Source organism: Capricornis sumatraensis, chromosome 3 (genome assembly GCF_032405125.1).
Source record: "Capricornis sumatraensis isolate serow.1 chromosome 3, serow.2, whole genome shotgun sequence".
In the NCBI taxonomy this organism is placed as follows: Eukaryota; Metazoa; Chordata; class Mammalia; order Artiodactyla; family Bovidae; genus Capricornis; species Capricornis sumatraensis.
The window spans coordinates 45,549,449-45,572,549 of NC_091071.1; the positions used below are offsets into that span (position 1 = coordinate 45,549,449).

At 44.3% G+C, this 23,101-nt stretch overlaps 1 protein-coding gene across 2 annotated transcripts; it reads left to right on the forward strand.

The window, feature by feature from the left end:
- The first annotated feature begins 1,996 nt into the window (after positions 1-1,996).
- On the forward strand, positions 1,997-21,969 carry PTPN18 (protein tyrosine phosphatase non-receptor type 18). 2 transcript variants are annotated; one of them, XM_068968208.1, is made up of 15 exons: positions 1,997-2,089; positions 4,366-4,474; positions 4,738-4,814; positions 4,894-4,989; positions 5,095-5,133; positions 17,002-17,070; positions 17,865-17,927; positions 18,145-18,287; positions 18,688-18,754; positions 18,832-18,909; positions 18,999-19,088; positions 19,347-19,435; positions 20,385-20,593; positions 21,021-21,095; positions 21,309-21,969. In XM_068968208.1, the coding sequence occupies exons 1-15, from the start codon at positions 1,997-1,999 to the stop codon at positions 21,374-21,376; spliced, it is 1,365 nt and encodes a 454-aa protein (XP_068824309.1). In that variant the 3' UTR covers positions 21,377-21,969. The 2 variants fall into 2 exon arrangements, with proteins under 2 accessions (XP_068824309.1, XP_068824310.1); XM_068968209.1 differs by lacking the exons at positions 4,366-4,474; positions 4,738-4,814; positions 4,894-4,989; positions 5,095-5,133.
- Positions 21,970-23,101: the final 1,132 nt, after the last annotated feature.

Genomic DNA, 23,101 nt, shown 5'->3' on the forward strand with positions numbered 1-23,101 from the left:
GATAGACAGATGTCCCCTAAACCAGGGGGACAGATAGATATAGACACCCCATCCTGTTGGACAAACACACCTCCAGCCCCTAGTGGAACAGAGATCCCCCAACTAGCCAGAACCCATTTGCTGCATTAGCTGCCCTGCTTCCCAGTCACCACCACAGATACGCAGGGCTCACTGAGCCTCAGTGTTGCCTCTGCTCTCCAGGTTGACAGTTTCCAGTGACTACTGACATCCAATGACATTCACTACTAGCAGGTTTCAGAAAGCCCTTTTGTGATCTGCAGTGGATATTCCTCCTTCACCCTGGTGTCCACTATCCCCAAATGATTGCTACTCGTGTCCATGATTACTCAGGGGCTCAAGTGTCTCTGTGACTCCTCCAATGGACCTCCATATTTTCTCAAAGTTCAGTGATGCTTCTTTATCCCACCACCCTGAGTGCAACAACTGAGTCCTGAGACCATCCAAGAAATCTCAGTGATTACACTGACATTCACTATCGAGCCCTGGTTAGGGGTCCTCAATGAACTTGCCTGACCCTTTTGACCCCTCAATTACTTGGTAAACTAACACTCCAAGTCCCAATGGCTCCCTGGTTACTTTCAGTCTATCACTGACCTCCCAGTAACTGCCACTGACATCTACTGACAGTCTCATGAACATCGAAGGACCTCTCACTGGCCTGCAATGAACTCACTGATAACGTCAATCCTTGGTGGTCACTACTGACCTCTGAACTTTCAAAGATGACAGTGAGTCAGCAGTGACTCGATCCCTCAATAAGTGAAACATCCCTACTGACCTGCTTTTTGCCTTCTCAGTCACTTAAACCGGGATTGGCAACCTACAGCCTGCAGCCCACCAAAGAAAAAAGACTGACACATGAAATTAAAATTTAAAGTCCACAAATAGTTTGGAATACAGCCATGCTTATCCCTTTACATATGACCTATGGTTGCTTTCATCCTGCCTGTCGAAGTTGAGTGGCTGGGACAAGAACCAGAGACCTCAGTCCTTCAAGAAACAGTTTGCCTGTCTGTGACAACATTCTGATAACTCCCTAATGAATTAGGTTCACACTCCTTACCTCCAAAGTGAAGGATGGGGTAGCTCACCTACACTGAACGGCCCTTGGCAGGGGCCCCTGGCTCCTACCTACTCTCTCCAGCCTTCCCCTTTGTGGCCCTAGGGCAGCAGCTGTCCTCTGGCCTTCTCCCCATTTTCTGAAGACGACAGTATGAGAATGAAAAAAAAAAATCCTTAAAAGCGTTGAGAACATCTAGATCCCTGGAACCCACTCCCAAAACCTCAATTCTCAGTTTCCTGGAAGTTTTATACAGCTTGAGATTCTCAAATTAGGATGATCCTGGCTCCCTCGGCTCCTCCTGGCCCGACCCAGAAAAAGAAGGAACCTCAAGAAATTTTGTCTTTCTCACAGCTCAGGTGCCCGGCTGTCATTTCCCCCCGCGGCAACCTCTCCCAACCTCCCTTGGACTCCGCCGGAGCGCAGAGCGGGGTAAGGTCTCCACATAGGGTTTCCCAGTCAGGAATTTCAGCTTCATCTAGGCAGCCGTCTTTACTCACAGCTGACACGCCACCCTAGTTGGGATCCGGATACGTCCAGCTCCCTGGAGGCCGGGCGAGGGCATGTAGCCATCCGCCATGCCAGGGCGTGGACCCCGGGCCCAAGCTAGAGGCGGTGTCCATAGGACCATAGGGACTCATCCAGCCCGCGCGGAGACAACAAAATTGAAGCGCCGGCGCAGTTTTCTAGCCCAACGCGCAGCCAGGGGAACCTAGCGCCCTCAGTCCGGTAGCCTGTGGGCGGGGCTGGGGCGGGCTCTGAGTGTCATTGGCTGAGGGGCGCGCCCTGTCTGCCGCTGAGCACTCCCATTGGTCGGCGAGATCTGAGGTGGGGCCTCGGCTGCCTTCAGCGGAGTCTACCCCAGCGGAGAGAGCCGAGGTGCAGGTGGACTGCACCTCACTCCCAGGCGGCACCATGAGTCGCAGTTTGGATGCGGCGCGGAGCTTCTTGGAGCAGCTGGAAGCACTAGGCGGCAGGGATGGGGTGGTCTTCGCCGGCGAGTTCAGCGTGAGTGGGCGAGTGTGGACTGCCGAGCTCCTGCTCCTCGCCCTGGACAGTTCGGACCTCCGTCTGTTCTGTGCACCCTGCTGCACTTTGCTTCTCTCTCGGCGTCCAGGGTCGTCTTCTCACTTCGAGATCTCTCTGTTTTTCTCTCCCCAGCACCTCTCTCTGTCGCACTCTCTCTCTCCCTGCCGGTCTTCACCCTCTGCCTGCAGAGCCCCAGAGGGCGAAGTCCACTGCCGGCCCGGGCGGGACCGCACACGCCCTCGGGTCCCTGCGCCCTAGCTGCGCTCCCGGTATCGTCGGGTTGCTGAGCGGAGAAGGCGAGCGCTCACGCGATGCTCGGCCGCTCCAGGCGACCCGGTGGTCACTGTCCCCACTGTGGTCCTGGGGAGGAAGGGGCTGGGAAAAGAGGAACCAAGAGGCCCCGCTGCAGTGAGGATATGGAGGCCAGTTCTTACAGGCGATATGGCCTGAGGCTCTTTGTCCGGTCTCTGTGGCCTCTGTTTCTCCTAGGGTGAAATGTGACGAAACTGACCTGAGGATTAAAATAGCCAGTGTGGGTAAACCGCGCTTAGCACATCTTGAGCGCTTACTTTATAGGCGGCTTTGTCACTAGTTATAAATAATCCTAAACTTTACAGTGGGGTAGTGCAAGCTATACGTAAGGAGTGATAATGCAGCAGCGTCGTAGGCATCGCACTGTACAAGTACTGAGATATTTTAAATATAATAACATAGAAACGTGTTAGAATCATATATGGTGACATCTTAAATTTAGAAATGTCTGATAAATATATGTAAGTAATAAATGACTATATATTCATTAAGAACAATAGAAAGAGAACAGATTTATGAAATAATTGTATAATATAAAATATACAGTGTATATGTATAAATGTCATAAACTATAACATACATTAATTTCATAGAACAGAATAAACATGAAAATTCATTTATAAAATGAGCAGTTATTCAAGTTTCTAAGAAACAATAATAAAAGTATAAATCTTTATACAAATATAAAATAAATATTATATATAAGAACTGTGTAATAAATGCAGAATATATAATTTATGCAGTATGAAAATGTGCATAATAAATGTAAACATATAATACCCAGGTAGTACATGACATCATATTCATCCAGGTCTGGGTCCAATTTGGGACAGTGAGCAGTGTTGACGATCCCTATGCAGAAGCTGGGTGGTGAGCAGTGCCAGTTGCTGGAGACCAGCCTCCTGCAATCTCCTGCACTCACAAGAATCTTCCAAGGCCTCTCTGGGCCTTGGTTTCCTTATCTACATAGTAGAAATATCCATAGTGGTATCTACTGCAGAAATGTGTCCATGAAGACTTAAATGACCTACCTGATGGGTGTAAGAACACTTAGAATGGTGGCTTGCAGTCACGGTGGCTTGGTAGGTGCTATTTATTATTGTCATGATTATGAATGCCTGATGATGATGGCAATACTATTCACTGATCATAATAATCTAACAGTATTAAAGCACCTAATAGTATCTACATAAGTAATGTTATACATTTAATTCATATACATTGTATATTATCCTTTGTGTATCATGTTTGTTATGTTAAGTACATAATATATTACAATTATTGTTCATGATAAGATGTAAATACACACTGAGGGTATGGGGACAGATGCTCAGAGGTCTGAGTTCAACACTCACCCACTTCCTGGGTGGCACTTTCAGAAAGTCACTGACACATGTGGTGCCTCAGCTTTCTTACTGCACAACGGGGAGTCAATAATACCAACTTCGGAGGCACCTTGCAGATAGTTCAATGCCCTTACACAGGGCTTAGCATAGAGAGGGCACTCTGAATGGCTACTGTTATTGAATTAATATTGGAGAAGGGAATGGCAACCCACTCCAGTACTCTTGCCTGGAAAATCCCATGGACGGAGGGGCCTGGTAGGCTGCAGTCCATGGGGTCGCTAAGAGTCGGACACGACTGAGGGCTTTCACTTTCGCTTTTCACTTTCATGCGTTGGAGAAGAAATGACAACCCACTCCAGTGTTCTTGCCTGGAGAATCCCAGGGGCGGGGGAACCTGGCGGGCTGCCGTCTATGGGGTCGCACAGAGTCGGACACGACTCAAGCGACTTAGCAGCAGCAACACTATCTGGACGCAGCACCTTGCATAGGGCACGTGCCGCATATCCCTTTGAGAGCCTCAGTGTCCCAGGCCTCTGATCTGGCTCCTCTCTTACTCTCTCTTCCCACCCCCGGGTCTTCTTGCGGTCCTCCCACCAGGACATCCGGGCCCACTCAGCCGCCTGGAAGACGGAAAGCGTGTGCTCAACGGAGGCCGGCAGTCGCCCCGAGAACCTGAGGAAGAACCGTTACAAAGATGTGCTGCCTTGTAAGTCGGGGGTGGGGGTGGGGCCTCCGGAGGAGTCGGTGCCCCCACGCTGTGGGATCCAGGTGCTAGCCAGGGTCCCTGTGTCCTACTGGGTTCCCAGAACTCTCCCTCCGGGAGCCTTGCTCTGGCTGCATTTATCCCCAGCATCCCACCAGTGCACCCCGATGGGATCCCCCCAGGTGTGCTGTCCCCTGCTGGCTTTCATCTGGGAGGCCATCAGGGCTGTCAACCACAAAGTCCATGTTTCTCACTTCTGCTGGCAGACGATCAGACACGAGTGATCCTTTCCCTGCTCCAGGAAGAGGGATATGGCGACTACATCAATGGCAACTTCGTCAGGGTCAGGCTGGGAGTCAGGAAAGGGGCAGAGGTGGTGGAGGTGACAGCAGAACCTCGATAGTGACCTTAGCCTTTACCAGGGTGCAGACGGAAGCCAGGCCTACATCGCCACACAAGGACCCCTGCCTCACACCTTGCTAGACTTCTGGCGCCTCATCTGGGAATTTGGGGTCAAGGTCAGCTTTGGGGGAGGGGGAGGTGTGGCCAGTATTCTGGGTCCTCCCTTGGCCCTGATAACTGCACCCCCTAAACTGATTCTCCTCCCTTACCCCTATGTCTAGGTCATCCTGATGGCCTGTCAGGAGATGGAGAATGGACGGGTAGGTGTGCTCAGCCTCTGGAGTGCATGTCCTTATGCAGGAGACAGGAGAAATCTCACTAGCTCTCCCCTGATCCCATGACTCAAGGGACCGGTTCTTGGAGTGACTCCACTGTAGCTCTGCCAAGCCCACTATTACTGGCTTTAATTTTTTAAATGATCTTTTTCCTTTTATTTGTGTGGTTCATCCTTCCAATGTTGGCAGCCCTCTCCTGCTGGTCTTCCTGCCCCATAGACCATAAGACCCTATAACTGTGGCTTCCCCAGTACAAGTCTGATGTCTTTCCCCATGTTTCTCCCACTTATTCACTATGCTCTGACCACTGGGGCCTTTGTTCTGCCTCGAGTCCTATGCTTTGTCTGTTCCCTCTGCCTGGGACATTTTTCCCCTTGGGCTGCTGCATCACCACCCTCAGGTCTTGGCTCAAATGCTCCTTCCTCAATGAGATCTTCCTGGACCTCACCCCCTTTGAAACTCCCACTCTCCTTCCCTGGTCCTACTTTCATTTTCCTTCACAGTTCTTACCAACTTCTGAATGAAATATAAGATAATCTACAAATGCATTATGTATATTGTTTATTCTGTCTCCCTGAGTAGAAGCAAAGTTCCAGGAAAGCAGGGATCTTTGCTTTGCCCATAAGTATAAATTAGTTACTCAATAAATGTGTGTCATCACTGAAGGCACATGGTTTCTGCATCCTGGCTGGCTGGGATAGCTGGCTGATCATGGAGTCTACGCAATCTATAGTGATGTACATTTTTCATCTCTAATTTTGGTAGTTGTGATATCTTCTGGCTATTTGGTCTGGCTAGAATAAAGAATCAAACTTTTAACTGTTGTACTAAATCTGTCCTGCTGCCTGTTTTTGTAAATAAAAATGTATTAGAACATAGTCATGCTCATTGGTTTACATACTGTATACATGCCACAATTGTCAAGTTCAGTAGTTGCAAGTTAAGTAGACTGTATGGCTCCCAAAGTCTAAAAGATTTATTATCTGGCCATTTATAGAAAGTTACCCAATCTCTGGGCTAGAGGATTATTAGTTTTATTTTTTCAAAGAAGCTGCTTTGAATTTTATTCATTTTCTCTATTTTTAAATTTTTATTTTATTAATTTCTTTTATCTTTATCATTTCCTTTCTTCTGGTTTAGGTTTAATTTGCTTTTTTCTAGTTCTTTAAGCTTAGATAATAGATTTGTGATTTTTATCACATGTAAGTAACGCCATTCATTTTTCTCCATACACTGCTCTAGCTACATTTCATAAACTATGTTGTCTTTTTTTTCCAGTTAATTCAACATGTGTTCTAGTTGCCCTTGTGATTTCTTCTTTGACATGGTATTTGACTATAGCTGCGCTTAATTTCCAAATATTGGGGACTTTTCCATATATCTTCCTGTTATTAAATTTCAGTTCCATTGTGGTCAAAGAACAATTTTATATTATTCCAGATGTATTGAAACTTGTTTTGTGGCCATGAATATGATTTATCTTGGTAAATGTTTTGTGTGCACTTGAAAAGAATGTGTATTCTGCTTGGTTGAGTATTCTATAAATATCAGGTCAAATTGATTGTGTCTTTTTGAAAGACACTTTAATCTTTTATATCTTTATTGTATCTTCATTGGAAAAGACTCTGATGCTGGGAGGGACTAGGGGCAGGAGGAGAAGGGGACGACTGAGGATGAGATGGCTGGATGGCATCACGGACTCGATGAACGTGAGTCTGAGTGAACTCTAGGACATGGTGATGGACAGGGAGGCCTGGCGTGCTGCAATTCATGGGGTCGCAAAGAGTCAGACACGACTGAGCTACTGAGCTGAACTGAACCGAACTGAACTGATATATCTTTACTGATTTCTTTTCTCTAAATGTTCTGTCAGTTCCCAACAGGAGTGTTGAAACCTTCAACTGTTTTATAACTGTCAATTAGTACAAGCTTGTCAATAGTATTACTCAAATTGTATTATTCATATTTTTTTTGTCTCAGTTCAGTTCAGTCGCTCAGTCATGTCCGACTCTTTGTAACCCCATGAATCACAGCACACCAGGCCTTCCTGTCCATCACCAACTCCTGGAGTTTACCCAAACTCATGTCCATTGAGTCAGTGATGCCATCTAACCATCTCATCCTCTGTCGTCCCCTTCTCCTCCTGCCTTCAATCTTTCCCAGTATCAGGGTCTTTTCAAATGAGTCAGCTTCGTATCAGGTGGCCAAAATATTGGAGTTTTAGCTTCAACATCAGTCCTTCCAATGGACATTCAGGACTGATTTCCTTTAGGATGGAGTGGTTGGATCTCCTTGCAGTTCAAGGGACTCTCAAGAGTCTTCTCCAACACCACAGTTCAAAAGCATCAATTCTTCAGTGCTCAGCCTTCTTCACAGTCCATACCTGACTACTGGAAAAACCATAGCCTTGACTAGACGGACCTTTGTTGACAAAGCAATGTCTCTGTTTTTTAATATGCTGTCTAAGTTGGTCATAACTTTTCTTCCAAGAAGTAAGCATCTTTTAATTTCATGGATGCAATCACCATCTGCAGAGATTTTGGAGCCCCCCAAAATAAAGTCTGACACTGTTTCCACTGTTTCCCCATCTATTTGCCATGAAGTGATGGGACTGGATGCCATGATCTTTGTTTTCTGAATGTTGAGCTTTAAGCCAACTTTTTCTCTTTCCTCTTTCACTTTCATCAAGAGGCTCTTTAGTTCTTTTTCACTTTCTGCCATAAGGGTGGTGTCATCTGCATATCTGAGGTTATTGATATTTCTCCCAGAAATCTTGATTCCAGCTTGGGCTTCATCCAGCCCAGCATTTCTCATGATGTACTCTGCATATAAGTTAAATAAGCAGGGTGACAATATACAGCCTTGACGTACTCCTTTTCCTATTTGGAACCAGTCTGTTGTTCCATGTCCAGTTCTAACTGTTGCTTCCTGACCTGCATACAAATTTCTCAAGAGGCAGGTCAGGTGGTCTGGTATTCTCATCTCTTTCAGAATTTTCCACAGTTTATTGTGATCCACACAGTCAAAGGCTTTGGCATAGTCCATAAAGCAGAAATAGATGTTTTTCTGGAACTCTCTTGCTTTTTCCATGATCCAGCGGATGTTGGCAATTTGATCTCTGGATCCTCTGCCTTTTCTAAAACCAGCTTGAACATCAGGGATTTCACGGTTCATGTATTGCTGAAGCCTGGCTTGGAGAGTTTTGAGCATTACTTGACTAGCATGTGAGATGAGTGCAATTGTGCAGTCGTTTGAGCATTCTTGGCATTGCCTTTCTTTGGAATTGGAATGCAAACTGACCTTTTCCAGTCCTGTGGCCACTGCTGAGTTTTCCAAATTTGCTGGCATATTGAGTGCAGCACTTTCACAGCATCATCTTTCAGGATTTGAAATAGCTCAACTGGAATTCCATCACCTCCACTAGCTTTGTTCATAGTGATGCTTTCTAAGGCCCACTTGACTTCACATTCCAAGATGTCTGGCTCTAGGTGAGTGATCACACCATCATGATTATCTGGGTCATGAATATCTTTTTTGTACAGTTCTTCTGTGTATTCTTGCCACCTCTTCTTAATATCTTCTGCTTCTGTTAGTTCCATACCATTTCTGTCCTTTATCGAGCCCATCTTTGCATGAAATGTTCCCCTGGTATCTCTAATTTTCTTGAAGAGATCTCTAGTCTTTCCCATTCTGTTCTTTTCCTCTATTTCTTTGCACTGATCGCTGAAGAAAGCTTTCTTATCTCTTCTTGCTATTCTTTGGAACTCTGCATTCAGATGCTTATATCTTTCCTTTTCTCCTTTGCTTTTTGCCTCTCTTCTTTTCACAGCTATTTGTAAGGCCTCCCCAGACAGCCATTTTGCTTTTTTGCATTTCTTTTCCATGGGGATGGTCTTGATCCTTGTCTCCTGTACAATGTCACGAACCTCATTCCATAGTTCATCAGGCACTCTATCTATCAGATCTAGGCCCTTAAATCTATTTCTCACTTCCACTGTATAATCATAAGGGATTTGATTTAGGTCATACCTGAATGGTCTAGCGGTTTTCCCTACTTTCTTCAATTTCAGTCTGAATTTGGTAATAATGAGTCCATGATCTGAGCCACAGTCAGCTCCTGGTCTTGTTTTTGTTGACTCTATAGAGCTTCTCCATCTTTGGCTGCATATGATATAATCAATCTGATTTCGGTGTTGACCATCTGGTGATGTCCATGTGTAGAGTCTTCTCTTGTGTTGTTGGAAGAGGGTGTTTGCTATGTATGACCAGTGCATTTTCTTGGCAAAACTGTATTAGTCTTTGCCCTGCTTCATTCCCCATTCCAAGGCCAAATTTGCCTGTTATTCCAGGTGTTTCTTGACTTCCTACTTTTGCATTCCAGTCCCGTGTAATGAAAATAATAGTCATCATTACCTTATTAGTTTTACCTCTGTATTATGTGCTTATTGTTTAGTGAAATATGTACTTATCACAGTGTATGGTCAAATACTATTATTATACCATTTCAGGTAAAATGTGAGAACTTTACAACAGCATATTTCAATTTTCTCTTTCTATGCATCAGGCTATTGTTGCCACAGGTTTAGTTCTAAACTTAAAATATACTACACAACATACTGCTATTATTTTCATATAGATTAAAAAAAACTTTATTGAGATATAATTCATCCATCTAAAGTGTGCAGTTCAGTTGTTTTTAGTATATTCCTGAATCATACAACCATCACCACAATAAATTTTAGAATATTTTCATCACCCCATGAAGAAACCCTATATCCATTAGCAGGCATACTCCATTTCCTACCAAACTCCATCCTAAGCAACTACTAATCTATCTACTCTGTTAGATTTGCCCACTCTGGACTTTTCATATAGCTGCAATCATATGACATGTTGCCTTTGGTGAGTGGCTTCAAACACTAAGGTAGTGTTTTTCAAATTCATGCACAGTGTAGCATGTATTGGCTGAGCCACCAGGGAAGCCCATGTCAATACTTCAGTCCTTCTTGTTGCTAGATAACATTCTGTTTTATATTTCCATGGCTCGGTCAGTAAAGGATTCGCCTGCAAAGTGGGAGACCTGACTTTGATCTCTGGGTTGGGAAGATTCCCTAGAGGAGGGCATGGCAACCCACTCCAGTATTCTTGCCTGGAGAATCTGCATGGGCAGAAGAATCTGCCAGGCTGCAGTCCACGAGGCTGCAAAGAGTTGGACATAACTGCATGACTAAGCACACACAGCACAATCACTTTATAAACTTTGAGCTATTTCCACTTTTTGGTGATTATGAATATTGCTGCTATAAACATTCATGTGCAAGTTTCTGTATAGAAGTATGTTTTCATTTCTCTTCAGTATATACCTAGAAGTGGAATTTTTGGGTCATATGGTAAGCTTTATTTCTAACATTTTGAGCACCTGCCAAACTGTTTTCCAGTTTACATTCAACCAGCAATGTATGAGTCTTCCAATTTCTCTACATTCTTGTCCAAATTTGTTATTTTTGTCTTTTTCATTATAGCCATCCTGTTGGATGTGAAGTGGTATTCATCATGTCTTTCTTTTTTCAGTTGTGGTAAAATATACATAAATGTTGCCATTTTAATGATTCCAGATGTACAATTTAGAAACATTAAGTACATTCACAATGTTTCAAACCATTATCAATATCCAATTCCAGAACTTGTTCATCAGCCGAAACAGAAATTCTATCCATTTAATAATTACTTCCCCTTTACTCTTCCTGTAGGTCTTGGTAGCCTTTATTTTACTTTCTGGCTTTATTAATTTGCCTATTCTAGGTACCTCATCTCAGTGGAATCATATAATACCTGTCCTTTTGTGTCTGACTTATTTCATTTATCATGTTTGCAAGGTTCATCCATGTTGCAGAGCATATCAAAATTTCATTCTCTTTAAGGTTGAATAACATTTTGTTTTATTTTTGTATCACATTTTGTTTATCCATTCATTTGTTGATGGACATTTGGGTTGTTTCTACCTTTTGGTTATTGTGATAATGCTGCTATAAATATTAATATATAAGTATCTGTTTTGAGTCCTTGTTTTCAATTTTTTGGGGTAGTAGAATTAATTACTGGATCATGTGGCAATGTTGTATTGATTTGTTTTGTTTTCCACAGTGGCTGCACTACTTTATATTCTCACCAACAATGCACAAGGGTTCTATTTTTTCAATACACTCAACAAGATATATGTTATTTTTTGTTTTTGTTTTTTAGCCATCCTAATGGGTGGGAAGTGGTGTCTCATGGTTTTGGTTTGCATTTGCCTAATGATGTGGATTTACCAAATATCTTTTCATGTGCTCATTTTTCCATTTGTATGTCTTCTTTGGACAAGTATTTGTTTAGTTCCTTTACCATTTTTTAATTGGATTATTTGTCTTTTTATTATTGGAGAATTCTTCTGAATACAAGTCCCTTATCAGTATATGATCTACAAATATTTGTCTCATTGTGTGGGTGTCTTTTTATTTTCTTTACAGTGTCCTTTGAAGCACAAACCTTCTGTAAGTTTGAATCCTTCCAATCTATTGTTTTGATATACTTTTGGTGCTGTTTCTAACACGTCATTGTCTAACCAGAGGTCAAAAAGATTTACTCCTATGTTTTCTTCTAAGTGTTTATGCTTAGGTCTCTGATTCATTTTCATTTTGACTTAATTTTTGTATATGGTGTAAGATAGGGGATCCAAATTCATATAGATATCCAGTTGTTCCAGTACTACTTGTTAAAAGACTGCTCTCTCCACTGGATGGTCTTGGTCTTTTGTTGAAAATCAATTGACCAGCCGTACATGTAAAGGTTTATTTCTGGACTGTCAATTCTCTTCCATTGATTGTAGTACTATACCAGTACTACAATATATTGTAGGTCTGTAGTTAAGTGTTGAAATCAATAAGGGTGAGTCTTCCAAATTTGTTCTATTTTCAAGATTGTTTTGTCTATTCTTGGTCACTTGCTGTACAGAAGAGTTAACATAGCAAGCCTAAGTGCTTATGCTTAGAAAGTCCTTCCTGCAATGTTGGCTCTTAACTGGAAATCCGATTTCCAATAAGAGTGGTCGACTTTGCTAAAGTATTTATATAAGCAATGTGTCTAAGTGACAGCAGGTTTATATGATACCTGCTTTCCTTCTGAAGTTTTGGCCCATGCTAGTCAGAGGTGCCTACATACCACAGAGTCCCCCAGTAAAAATCTTGGGCACTGAATTCCTAAGGAGCTTCCCTGTGGACATTTCACATGTGTGGTCACAACTCATAGCTGGAGGAGTTAAGCACATCCTAAGTGACTCTACTGGGTGAAGACCCTTGGAAGCTGGCACCTTGTTTTCTGCAGACTTCACCCTGTGTGCCTTTTCCCTTTGCCAATTTATTCTGTATCCTTTCATTGTGATAAATTGTAGCCATGAGTACAACTCTGTACAGAGTCCTGTGAGTCCTCCTATTGAATCAACAAACCTGAGGGCAGTCTTGGGTATCCACAACACATTTATTAATGTTAACATATTAACATTAACATTTAAGATCAGCTTGCCAATATCATCAAAACGCCTAGGATTTTGATAAGGATTGCACTGAATCTATCAATTCAGGGTAGATATTGCAAATGACAGTTTTCTTTACATGAAAATATAATTGATTTTTCTGTATTGATTTTGTATTCTGAACCTTGCTGAACTCACTTTTTACCTCTAATATAGTGTATGTGTGTGTGTATTCTTCAGGGTTTTTTTATATATGATTTCTATAGAGCTTTCCCAGTGGCTAGAATCTGCGTGCAATGTAGGAGACCCAGGTTTGATTCCTGGCTCAGAAAGATGCCCTGGAGAAGGGAATGGCTACCTGCTCCAGTATTCTTGTCTGGAAAAATCTGTGGACAGAGGAGTCTGACGGGCTACGTTCCATGGGGTCACAAAGAGTCGGACACAACTGAGCGATTAACACTTTATCTAATATCACTTTTATATATAACATCATGCTGCCTGCAAGTTGAGATAGTTTTGTCTTTTCCAATCTGGGTAACTTCCCTTTGTTTCTTCTTCCTTCCCATCTTTTTTCTTTCCTGTCCTTTTCTTTCTTCCTCCCTCCCACCTCCTCTCCTTTCTTTGCTTCTTTGCTTCATTTCTTTTTTCCTAATTGCACTGGTTACAACTTCCAATACAAAATTGTTCAGAAGCAGAAAGTGCAAACATCTTTGTCTTGTTCCTGATCTTAAGCACAAACCATTCAGTCTTTCAACATTAAGTGTTAAGTTACCTGTAGGCCCTTTTTAGATACTTGTTGGTTTTGCTTTTTAATTTAAAATGAGGAATTTCTTTTCTATGTCTAGTGCTTTTCATGTTTTTATTATGTATGAAGAGGTACTGGATTTTGTTCATTTTTCGGCATCTATTGAGATGATCATGTGTTTCTGTTTTATTTTCTGTTATTATGGTATATAACATTGATTGGCTTTCATATCTTGAACCAATCTTGTGTACTGTGTATAATCTTTTGTTAATAATTCTTCTGTCTATATTCTTGAGATGTTGAATAGTTTTCTTGTGATATCTGTCTGGTTTTGATACCAGAATAATACTGGTCTTATAAAATATTCCTTTTTCAAATTTTTGGAAAAATTTGTGAAGGATTGCTATTCCTTCTTTTTTTGGTAAAATTCACTAGATTATCTTTTAAAGATGTTAAAAATGAGAAATACCTTTTGTGCTTAGCTACCTATTTACTTTTTTTCTTTATTCTTCATCCCTTTGTGTAGGTCATAATCCCACCTGATATCATGTTTCTTTTGTATAGAAAGCTTACTTTTTTTTTGTTAAAGAAGAAATCAGAATTTTATTGATTTATTTTGGCCTCACCATGCAGCATGTGGGATATTAGTTCCCATCCAGGGATCAAACCCATACCCCCTTCAGTGGAAGTGCAGAGTCTTAACCACTGGACCATTAGGGAAGTTCCTGAAAAGCTTACTTTAATATTTCTCATAGTGAAGTTTTGCTTATGATAAAGTCTTTCAGCTTTTGTCTGAATTTTTAATTTTAGCATTTTTAGGGCATAACACCATTGACCTCTGGCTTCCAAGCTTCTGACAAAATTCTTCTGTCATTCTTATTTCTCAAATTTAATGTCTTTTTGTGTATAATGGTTTTAAGATTTTTTTTCTTTATTGTGATTTTTCAGCAGTTTGATCATGATCTAACTTGGTGTTAATAATCCTTGGGTTATTCTCCTTATGGTTCATTGACCTTTCTGGCTCTGTGGGTTCATAGTTTCATGAAATTTGGAAAAATTTCCAGCTATTATTTCTTCAAAAATAGTTTCCATTCTCCCCTCTCCTCTCCTTCTGAACTCCAGGTATACATACATTGGGCCACTTGATATATTTCCACAGATATATGATTCTGTTAGTTTTTTTCCTCCACTTTTTCTCTCTCTTTTTCACTTAATAGTTTCTATTGCTATGTCTTTGCGTTCACTGATCTGGTATCTAATCTGCTATTTAAAAAAGTTATTTATTTATTTGGCTATGCCAGATCTTACCTGTGGTACTCAGGATCTTCAGCTGGGTCTAGTTCCCTGACCCAGGCCCCCTGTGTTGGGAGATAGAGTTTTAGTCACTGGACCACCAGGGACGCCCCTAATCTGTGATTAGACAGTGAGTTTTTTTCATATTCTTTTCCATTATGGTTTATCACAGGATACTGAATATAGTTCCCTGCTTATATAGTAGGACCTTGTTTATCCATTCTATATATAATAGTTTGCATTTGCTAATCCCACACTCCCGATTGTTCCCTCCACATCCCTGTTTCCCCCAGTAACTACAAGTCTGTTCTTTGTGTTTGTGAGTCTGTTTCTCTTTTGTAGATAAGTTAATTTGTGTCAGATTTTAGATTTCACATATAAGTGGTATCATATGGTATTTGTCTTCTCTTTCTGACTTAGTATAATAATCTCTATCATACTGAAAATGGCATTATTTCATTCTTTTTTTATGGATGAGTATATTGTGTGTGTGTATATATACATACATCTCCTTTACCCATTCATCTGTCAATTGACATTTAGGTTGTTTCCATGTCTTGGCTATTGTGAGTACTACTACTATGAACACAGTGTGCATGTATCTTTTCAGATAATAGTTTAGTCCAAATATATGCCCAGGAGTAGGATTTCTGGATCATATAGCCACTCTTCTTAGTTTTTAAAGAACCTCCATACTGTTTTCCATAGTGGCTGCACCAATTTACATTCCCACCAGCAATATATGGGGGTTCTCTTTTCTCCACACCCTCATCAGCATTTGTTATTTGTAGACTTTTTACTGATGGCCATTCTGACTAGTGTGAGGTGGTACCTCATTGTGATTTTAATTTGCATTTCTCTAATAATTACCAATGTTGAACATCTTTTCATTTACCTTAGATAGTGAATTTTTTATTTCATATATTTTATTTTTCCTCTCTAGAAGTTCCATTTAGGTCTTTTTTATATCTTTTTTTTTTTTCTATCACATTCATGTTTTTCCTTCTCATCTTTGAACATATTTATAAAAGCCGTCTTAAAGTCTTTGTCTGCCTTTTTCCTCATCTGTATTAGGTCTTTTTCTATTGACTGACTTATCTCCTGGGTGTAGGTCATATTTTTTGCTTCTTTGTATGTCTAGTAAATTTTTATTGGATGCTTAATATTTTAAATTTTACACTTGCTAAGTTGCTTGGGTCATGTCTTGACTCTTTATGATTCTATGGACTGTAGCCTGCCAAGCTCCTCTGTCCATGGGGATTCTCCAGGCAATACTGGAGTGGGTTGCCATTTCGTCCTCCAGGGGATCTTCCCAGGGATTAAACCCACATCGCTTATGTATCCTGCATTGCCAGGTGGGTTATTTACCATTAGTGCCACATGGGAAGCCCAAATTTTACACAAGTATTGATACATTTTAGATCTTGTTATTTTCCTTTAAAAAGGAATTTTTTAAAAAGAGTGTTGGAACTTTTTTTGGAAGGCAGTTATTTTTGGATATTTGATCATTTTAAGGTTTATTTTTAAGCTTTTTAAGGGTATGTCTAAAGAAGCCTTTATTCTAGAACTGAGTTCATTCTACTTACTAATGTGTGGTGTCTTGTTCCTTACTGAATGCCCTTTTTAATCAATCAGGTCTCCACTCTGGCTGGAGGAAGTGTAAATTATTTGTTCCATTGTGAGCTCTAGGAAATGTTCATCTTATAGTTCCATAGCTATTATGCTTTCATGGAAAGTTATTCTTTCCTAGCTTCATGGGGTTTCATATCATATGTGCCCAGATTATTATCAGCGGAAGACTCAAGGGGACCTCATGCAGACTTCTGGTGTTCTTTGCTTCTGTTTGCATAGTACTGTTCTTTCAAGAACTCTGTCTTGGCCTCCCTGAGCCAAGATTTCTGGTTTCTCAACTAGCGGGATCATCAGACCCTTCATGGTCTGCAGCCTGGTTACTGCCTCGAGGCAGTAACCTTGGGAATTCATAGGGTTTCACTCCTGTGTTTCCCTTTGTTCAGGGATCACAGTCCTGCAAATGCATGTGGACCAGTGTTTGAAAATAGTGGCTCATACATTTCTTTCCAGGGTTTTAGGTGCTTACAGTAAAATATTCTGGACTGTCTTGCTCCTGCACAGTCAGAAGCTCACATCTCCACTGAGTCTGTGTTTAATCTGATGAGATGCTGCTGCTCTCTGTGCTTCCACCAGCAAGCTGGGCTGTTCCAAGGGGTTGTACACATGTTAATATGAACTCTTGAGGCAGACTCCCCCTCTTCAGTCCCTCCCCTTTTCCCCTTGTTTTTTGCAGAAAAAGTGTGAGCGTTATTGGGCCCTACAGCAGGAACCACTGCAGATTGGGCCCTTCTGCATCACTCTGGTGAGTTGGGGCAGAGGTGGGAACAGCACTTTACGGAAATCTTGGATTTTGTCTTTCACAGAAGATTCTGAGTGGAAAGCTTTTGGGCTGGGCTTGAAAGAATGAGCAATTTCCCCACAGTCCCCATCACACTGCAGGGACCTCTCTGGTATTAGCATGCAAATAGTCAGAACTCATTATACACTGATTTTGCATTTTAACTACTATCACGGTTATCGCTGTAAATATAAATGTTCCTGGTTAGGTTCTTAAAATTCTTATTTCCCTTACCATTTCAAAAGAACTCAGAAAAATCTCTCATAGGTTATAAAAACAATTGGTACTGATAAATACAAGCAAACTTTTGTTTTAAAACAAAAGACATTTCTTTCTTTCATTGTAAATGAGCTTGTTGGAACTAGCTCATAGTTTCTCTTTATCCCTTATGTAAAATGTTTCCTTCACAGAAGTCATGGGGGATATTTAGACTAAATGAATTTTTAGAAATAGGTGTTTTTTTTTTGGCGGGGGGGGGGGGGGGCGGTGTTGGGGAGGACTGTGTTGCACGACTTGCAGGATCTCAGTTCCATGACCAGGCACTGAACCAGGCCATGGCAGTAAAAGCCCAGAATCCTAACCGCTAGGCCACCAGGGAACGACTTTTTTAAAATTTTAAATCAGAAATGCAGTTTCCTGAAAATGTGTCTTTTGGTCACAAAGAGTCAGACACGACTGAGCAACTGAACTGAACTGAACTGAACTGGCACCTGTGATCATTTTTCTCTGCCCTCTTCCCACATGCCCCATATCCACAGAAAAGGGAGATGTGGCTGAATCCAGACATCACACTGAGGATCCTGCAGGTCACCTTCCAGAAGGTACTGCAAGGGGAGGAGGAGACTTCCACATAGTGAGAGCTTCCTGTCTCTGCTTTCTTATCTGTAAAATGGGCATTAACAATAGTACCCTTCTCTTTAGTTATTATCTGTTTCATTTAAATAGAAGATGTGGAGAATAGGGCTGACATGAAGTAGTTGCTCAATATATGCTTTTCTTTCTTTTTTTATTCTTTGCCTCTCATTTTCCGTGTTTCAGGAATCCCGCTCAGTGTCCCAGCTGCAGTATATGTCCTGGCCAGACAGAGGGGTCCCCAGCAATCCTGACCATGTGCTTGCCATGGTTGAGGAAGCTCGGCACCTCCAGGGATCTGGTTCCAACCCCCTCTGTGTCCACTGCAGGTTTAATAAATGGGCTTTATGGGGATCTGGTGAGACAGAGGGGATGGTAGTTGGGGAGGGAGGCAGGGAAGAATAGTGCAGGACTTGGAGCCAGTCTTGCAGTTTCTCGAATGCCTATTTTAAGAAAACTGAGGCCACACTCGTTAAAGTTGCAACTGAAATTTTCAGTATTTATTGAACATAGACTGTCTGCTGGGGAATAAATACACAGCTGATGCTAAACAAATATCAGCAATTAAAAAGTTTTTCCTTTCAAATTATAACCTGGGATACTGGGAACCAAAAAGTGCTGCAGGGGCCCCTCCATTAATTAAGTCCTTCCCCTCCCACCCCAAATGTCCCCTTTAAAATGGGTTGCAGGAAGGCCCTGGTCGAGCTCATTCTGATTCTTACTTGTCAGTGCTGGCTGCGGGCGAACAGGTGTCCTGTGCACTGTGGATTATGTGAGACAGTTGCTTCTGACCCAGGTATGAAGAGGGCATGCGCGTGAAGTGTGCATCCCCTGCCCACAGCTCCTTCTCATGTGCCCATCTCTCTGCCCTAGATGATCCCACCTAACTTCAGCCTCTTCAGTGTGGTCCTCGAGATTCGGAAGCAGCGGCCTATGGCCATACAGACAGAGGTGTGAGCAGGGTCTCCCCATTCCAGGGACACATCCCTCTTACTCTTCCCTTCTCAATGACCTATCTTCCCCTCTACCCACTACCCCAGGAGCAGTACAGGTTCCTGTACCACACAGTGGCTCAGATGTTTCTCTCAGCGATACAGAATGCCAGCCCTCATTACCAGAACCTCAAGGAGGTACCAAGGCCCCCTTCTAACCCTCAGAGACCAGGACCCAGAGCAGAGGTCTGTGGCCACCACTATGGCAGCATCTAGCCCTTGGACTCCTTCCAGTAGCAGGGACTGACTCTGATATCTACCTTTGTCATCCTCCTTGCTTCCTTATCAGAGTGTCTCCTCTTAAGCTGCCCCCACAGAGACCACAGGGATCTCCACTAGGAGCCTGGACAGTGTCCTCTGAAGCCTCATGCCCTTCCCCTCCTGTCTTTCCTCCAGAATTGTGTCCCACTCTACGATGACGCCCTCTCCCTCTGGACTTCCCAGACCCTGAATGCCATTGCCCGCCCATCCAGCGGAGTCCTTAGGTACCTAGCCCCATCCCCGGAGTCTTCCCTTTCCAGTTTCTTCTTCTTGGTGGCTAGCCCTTTCCTCACCCTTGAAACACTGGCGCCATCCTTGTCGTTCAGTTCACCAAATGTTCACCAGCCCTTTCTTTGAACTGAGCTCTGGGAACCTTTCTGAAGATGATTCTTTAATACCAGAGATGACACTGTCTCTGCCCCTACCCCTACATTCCGGTGTCAGTACTTTCTTCATTCCCCCCAAGTCATTAATTCAGCAGATATTTCTTGATGCTGCCCAACTGTCAGGCCTCATATCTGGTGCAGCAGACTTCAGCCCTTGGTCTGAGACCAGCTCTCCATTTTGACACCTTCCCTTCCTTCCCTTTGGAGAAGGCAATGGCACCCCACTCCAGTACTCTTGCCTGTAAAATCCCATGGACGGAGGAGCCTAGTAGGCTGCAGTCCATGGGTCTCGAAAAGTCGGACACGACTGAGCCACTTCACTTTCACTTTTCACTTTCATGCATTGGAGAGGGAAATGGCAACCCACTCCAGTGTTCTTGCCTGGAGAATCCCAGGGACGGCGGAGCCTAGTGGGCTGCCGTCTACGGGGTTGCACACAGTCGGACATGACTGAAGTGACTTAGCAGCTTCCTTCCCTTTAGATGTCACTTCCTCATTCATTTATTCAATAAACAACTACACAGAAATGACCACTCCTCAATAACACCTCGTCCCATTCACCTGCCAGCTGGGCCCTTCCTTCCTTCATCCATCCAACCTGCTGGGCCCTAGGGACACAGAAACGAGACCCCCTTCTCCAGAGACCAACCGCCTCCATCTCAGTGCTCCTTCACTGCGAGCCGCCTCAGGCGGGAAGGAAGCCGGTGGTTTGCTCGCCCAGCGAGCTCCCTCCCTCCCCCGCCTAGGCGCTGCAGTTTCACTTCCTCCCCGCCCTCCCCACCCGCAGGAGCATCTCGGTGCCCGGGCCTCCGGCCCTCTCCATGGCCGACACTTACGCGGTGGTACAGAGGCGTGCGGCCCCCGTGGGCACCGGGGCAGGCGCGGGCGCGCGAGCGCGCAGCACGGAGGACACACCACTCTACAGCCAGGTGACGCCGCGCGCCTGGCGGCACCAGGGGCAATCTGAGGACGCGCGCGGCGCGCAGCCGGGCCGCGGTAAGTCTAGGAGGCCGGGGGCCGGGGCTGGGTTGGATCGTCCCCCACCTATTCCTGCAGATCCTCTCTGGCCAGGTTCTGGAGAGCCTGGAGGCCACGATGACCTCCCCTCCCCCCAGCTCGAGTCTGGCCGGGGCACGCCCTGGAGGGCTGAGGTTCGGGCTTCCCCGGCCATGCCTCTAAGACTGTTGCCTGTCCTCAGGTCACGCCCGGAAGCGTCTCGGGCCACGCTGTGGTCTCTGGCCCCGCCGCAGTCTCTGACCCGGTCACCTGGTCTGGGCAGAGGGCTCCGTCTTGGTTACGCCCCTGGCCACGCCCCTGGCCCCTGGGCCCGGACCTGCAGCCCCCAGCCAGCCTTCTTGGGCAGGGATGCCGGAATTTGAAGGGCCGTCTGAGTTGACCTGTTCGGGTGGTTTTCTGCCCACAGTTCCTGTTGACGAAAGCGTGGCTGGGCCTGGCGCCTATGAGGACGTGGCGGATGCAGCTCAGACTGGTGGGCTAGGTAAGTCAGATAAACTCGGTTGCTGGGGCCGTTTGCAATTGCGACGGGGATGGGGCGGGTATGGTGGCAGGGGACTCACATCCTCAGAGCCCTGTGGACGTGGCTGCAGCAAACCAGGAGGGCCTGGAGGCCTGAGAATGGTTTTCCACCGGTTGCCTTCCTATCCACACCTCAGCTTCTCTTATAAGCCGTATGGTGCCCTTCCTCTTCCAGGCTTTAACCTGCGCATTGGGAGGCCTAAAGGACCCCGAGATCCGCCTGCTGAATGGACCCGGGTGTGAGCGCTGCACCCCTGCCTGTCTGTTGCTCCACATGGGTGCCTGGACTGCTGAGGGTCATGCTCTGCTTTATGAAGTGTTGGGAATGGGGGTGCTGGGCTGAATAAAAATAAACGTTTCTTAGCGTGGAAGATGTGGAGCTCTGCCTTAGTGATTATAGCATTCAAGGCACTGAAACCATGTTCAAGTCCCTGTGTCCTTATCTTTTGAAGTAAAATGCTGACTCAAGAGTTAATGATTTGGAAATGTGAAGATGCAGAAACAAAGAATAGTTGTTGAGCTAGGGAACTGGTAACAATTTAGACTATAATTCTACCACATAGTAGAATCACTGAACTCCCAGTTTCCTGAAAGGGGTAAAGACCTGATACACACACACTCCTAAGTTGTTTTTATAGGAAGCAGACCCCCACAGGATAAAAACTTCTGACGACAAGAACATCGACCCTAGACTGGTTGCAAGCAGAGGCTGAAGATGCTGAAACTTCACCTTGATGCCAACCAAGGATTGTCCATGAGCTTGGTCCATGATCACCCCCTGCTCCTTGAACACTATAAAACCCCTCACTATCCCCTCTAGGGTCGGTCACATGGTATTCATGGCATTAGCCCACTGTGGCCCCCTTTTCCTGGCAACACAATAAAAGCTACTCTTTTCTACTTCACCCAAAACTGTCTCTGCATTTCTGTTTGGCACCAGTAAACAGAGGCCAAGTTAGCAACACCATGAGACTTGGGGAGGTAGTTGGGTGATGATGGCTAGTGAGGTCACACTGAGCATACTCAAGAATAAACTCAACCCTAAGGGTCTGGTAGGGGCCCCCATTGTGAAGGGGATGATGGATAGATAGGCTTCTGGAGACCACCTGAAAGACTGGTTCATTTCAGTATCTGAGACTCCCTCAGACATTCAGCTTACAACACAAAGAGATGGATGAACCCTCATCCCCCACTACCATTCAGACAGATGGAAGCCATGCGTAACAACAGCCAAGCAGACTGATTTCAGACAGACAAGTAAGGAGATCCCCAGATGGGTAAGCAGATAGAATTCCAACCTGGAGAGGCAGGCCATTCCCCTTGACAGCCAGAGCTTCAGAGGGATAGTCCATTCCCTGGGTAGACCTCCAGTCAGGGAGAGTGACACACCAACAGTCTTAACAGACCACCCCATGCAAAAGACATCACCAGACAGACAGACCCTCTCCTCCGGCGAGGTTGCTAGACAGACACCAGACAGACAGACCCTTGGCTGGACAGACTCCCAGACAGTCATAAACAGATCCCCAGCTGAACAGACACAGATGTCCTCTGAGTTAGACAGCCCTTCAGCTACACAGACCTACCATGTGGGCAGACAGACTGATAGGCCTAATCACATGGACTCCCAGATAGCCAAATGTACTTCAGTCAGACAGATACCAGCCACACAGACCTTTGACTGCACAGACACTTCACCTAGCCAGGCAGACTTCCAACTAGGCAGACAAGTGGACAGACTTTACCAGCTCACCAACTATACAGAATCCGTATTTTGGCAGACAAATCGATATATCTCCTGCTGGGAAGACAGCCAGGTGGACTCCCAGGTGATCAGCTGGTCAGATAAGCAGATAGAAAAAGCAACAGGAGTCAGATGGACCCCTCCCCACTACACAGACCATCTGCCAGTGGGACATACACTGCAAATCCTTCAGGTAGATGGACTCCCTGCTAGCCAGATGGGCT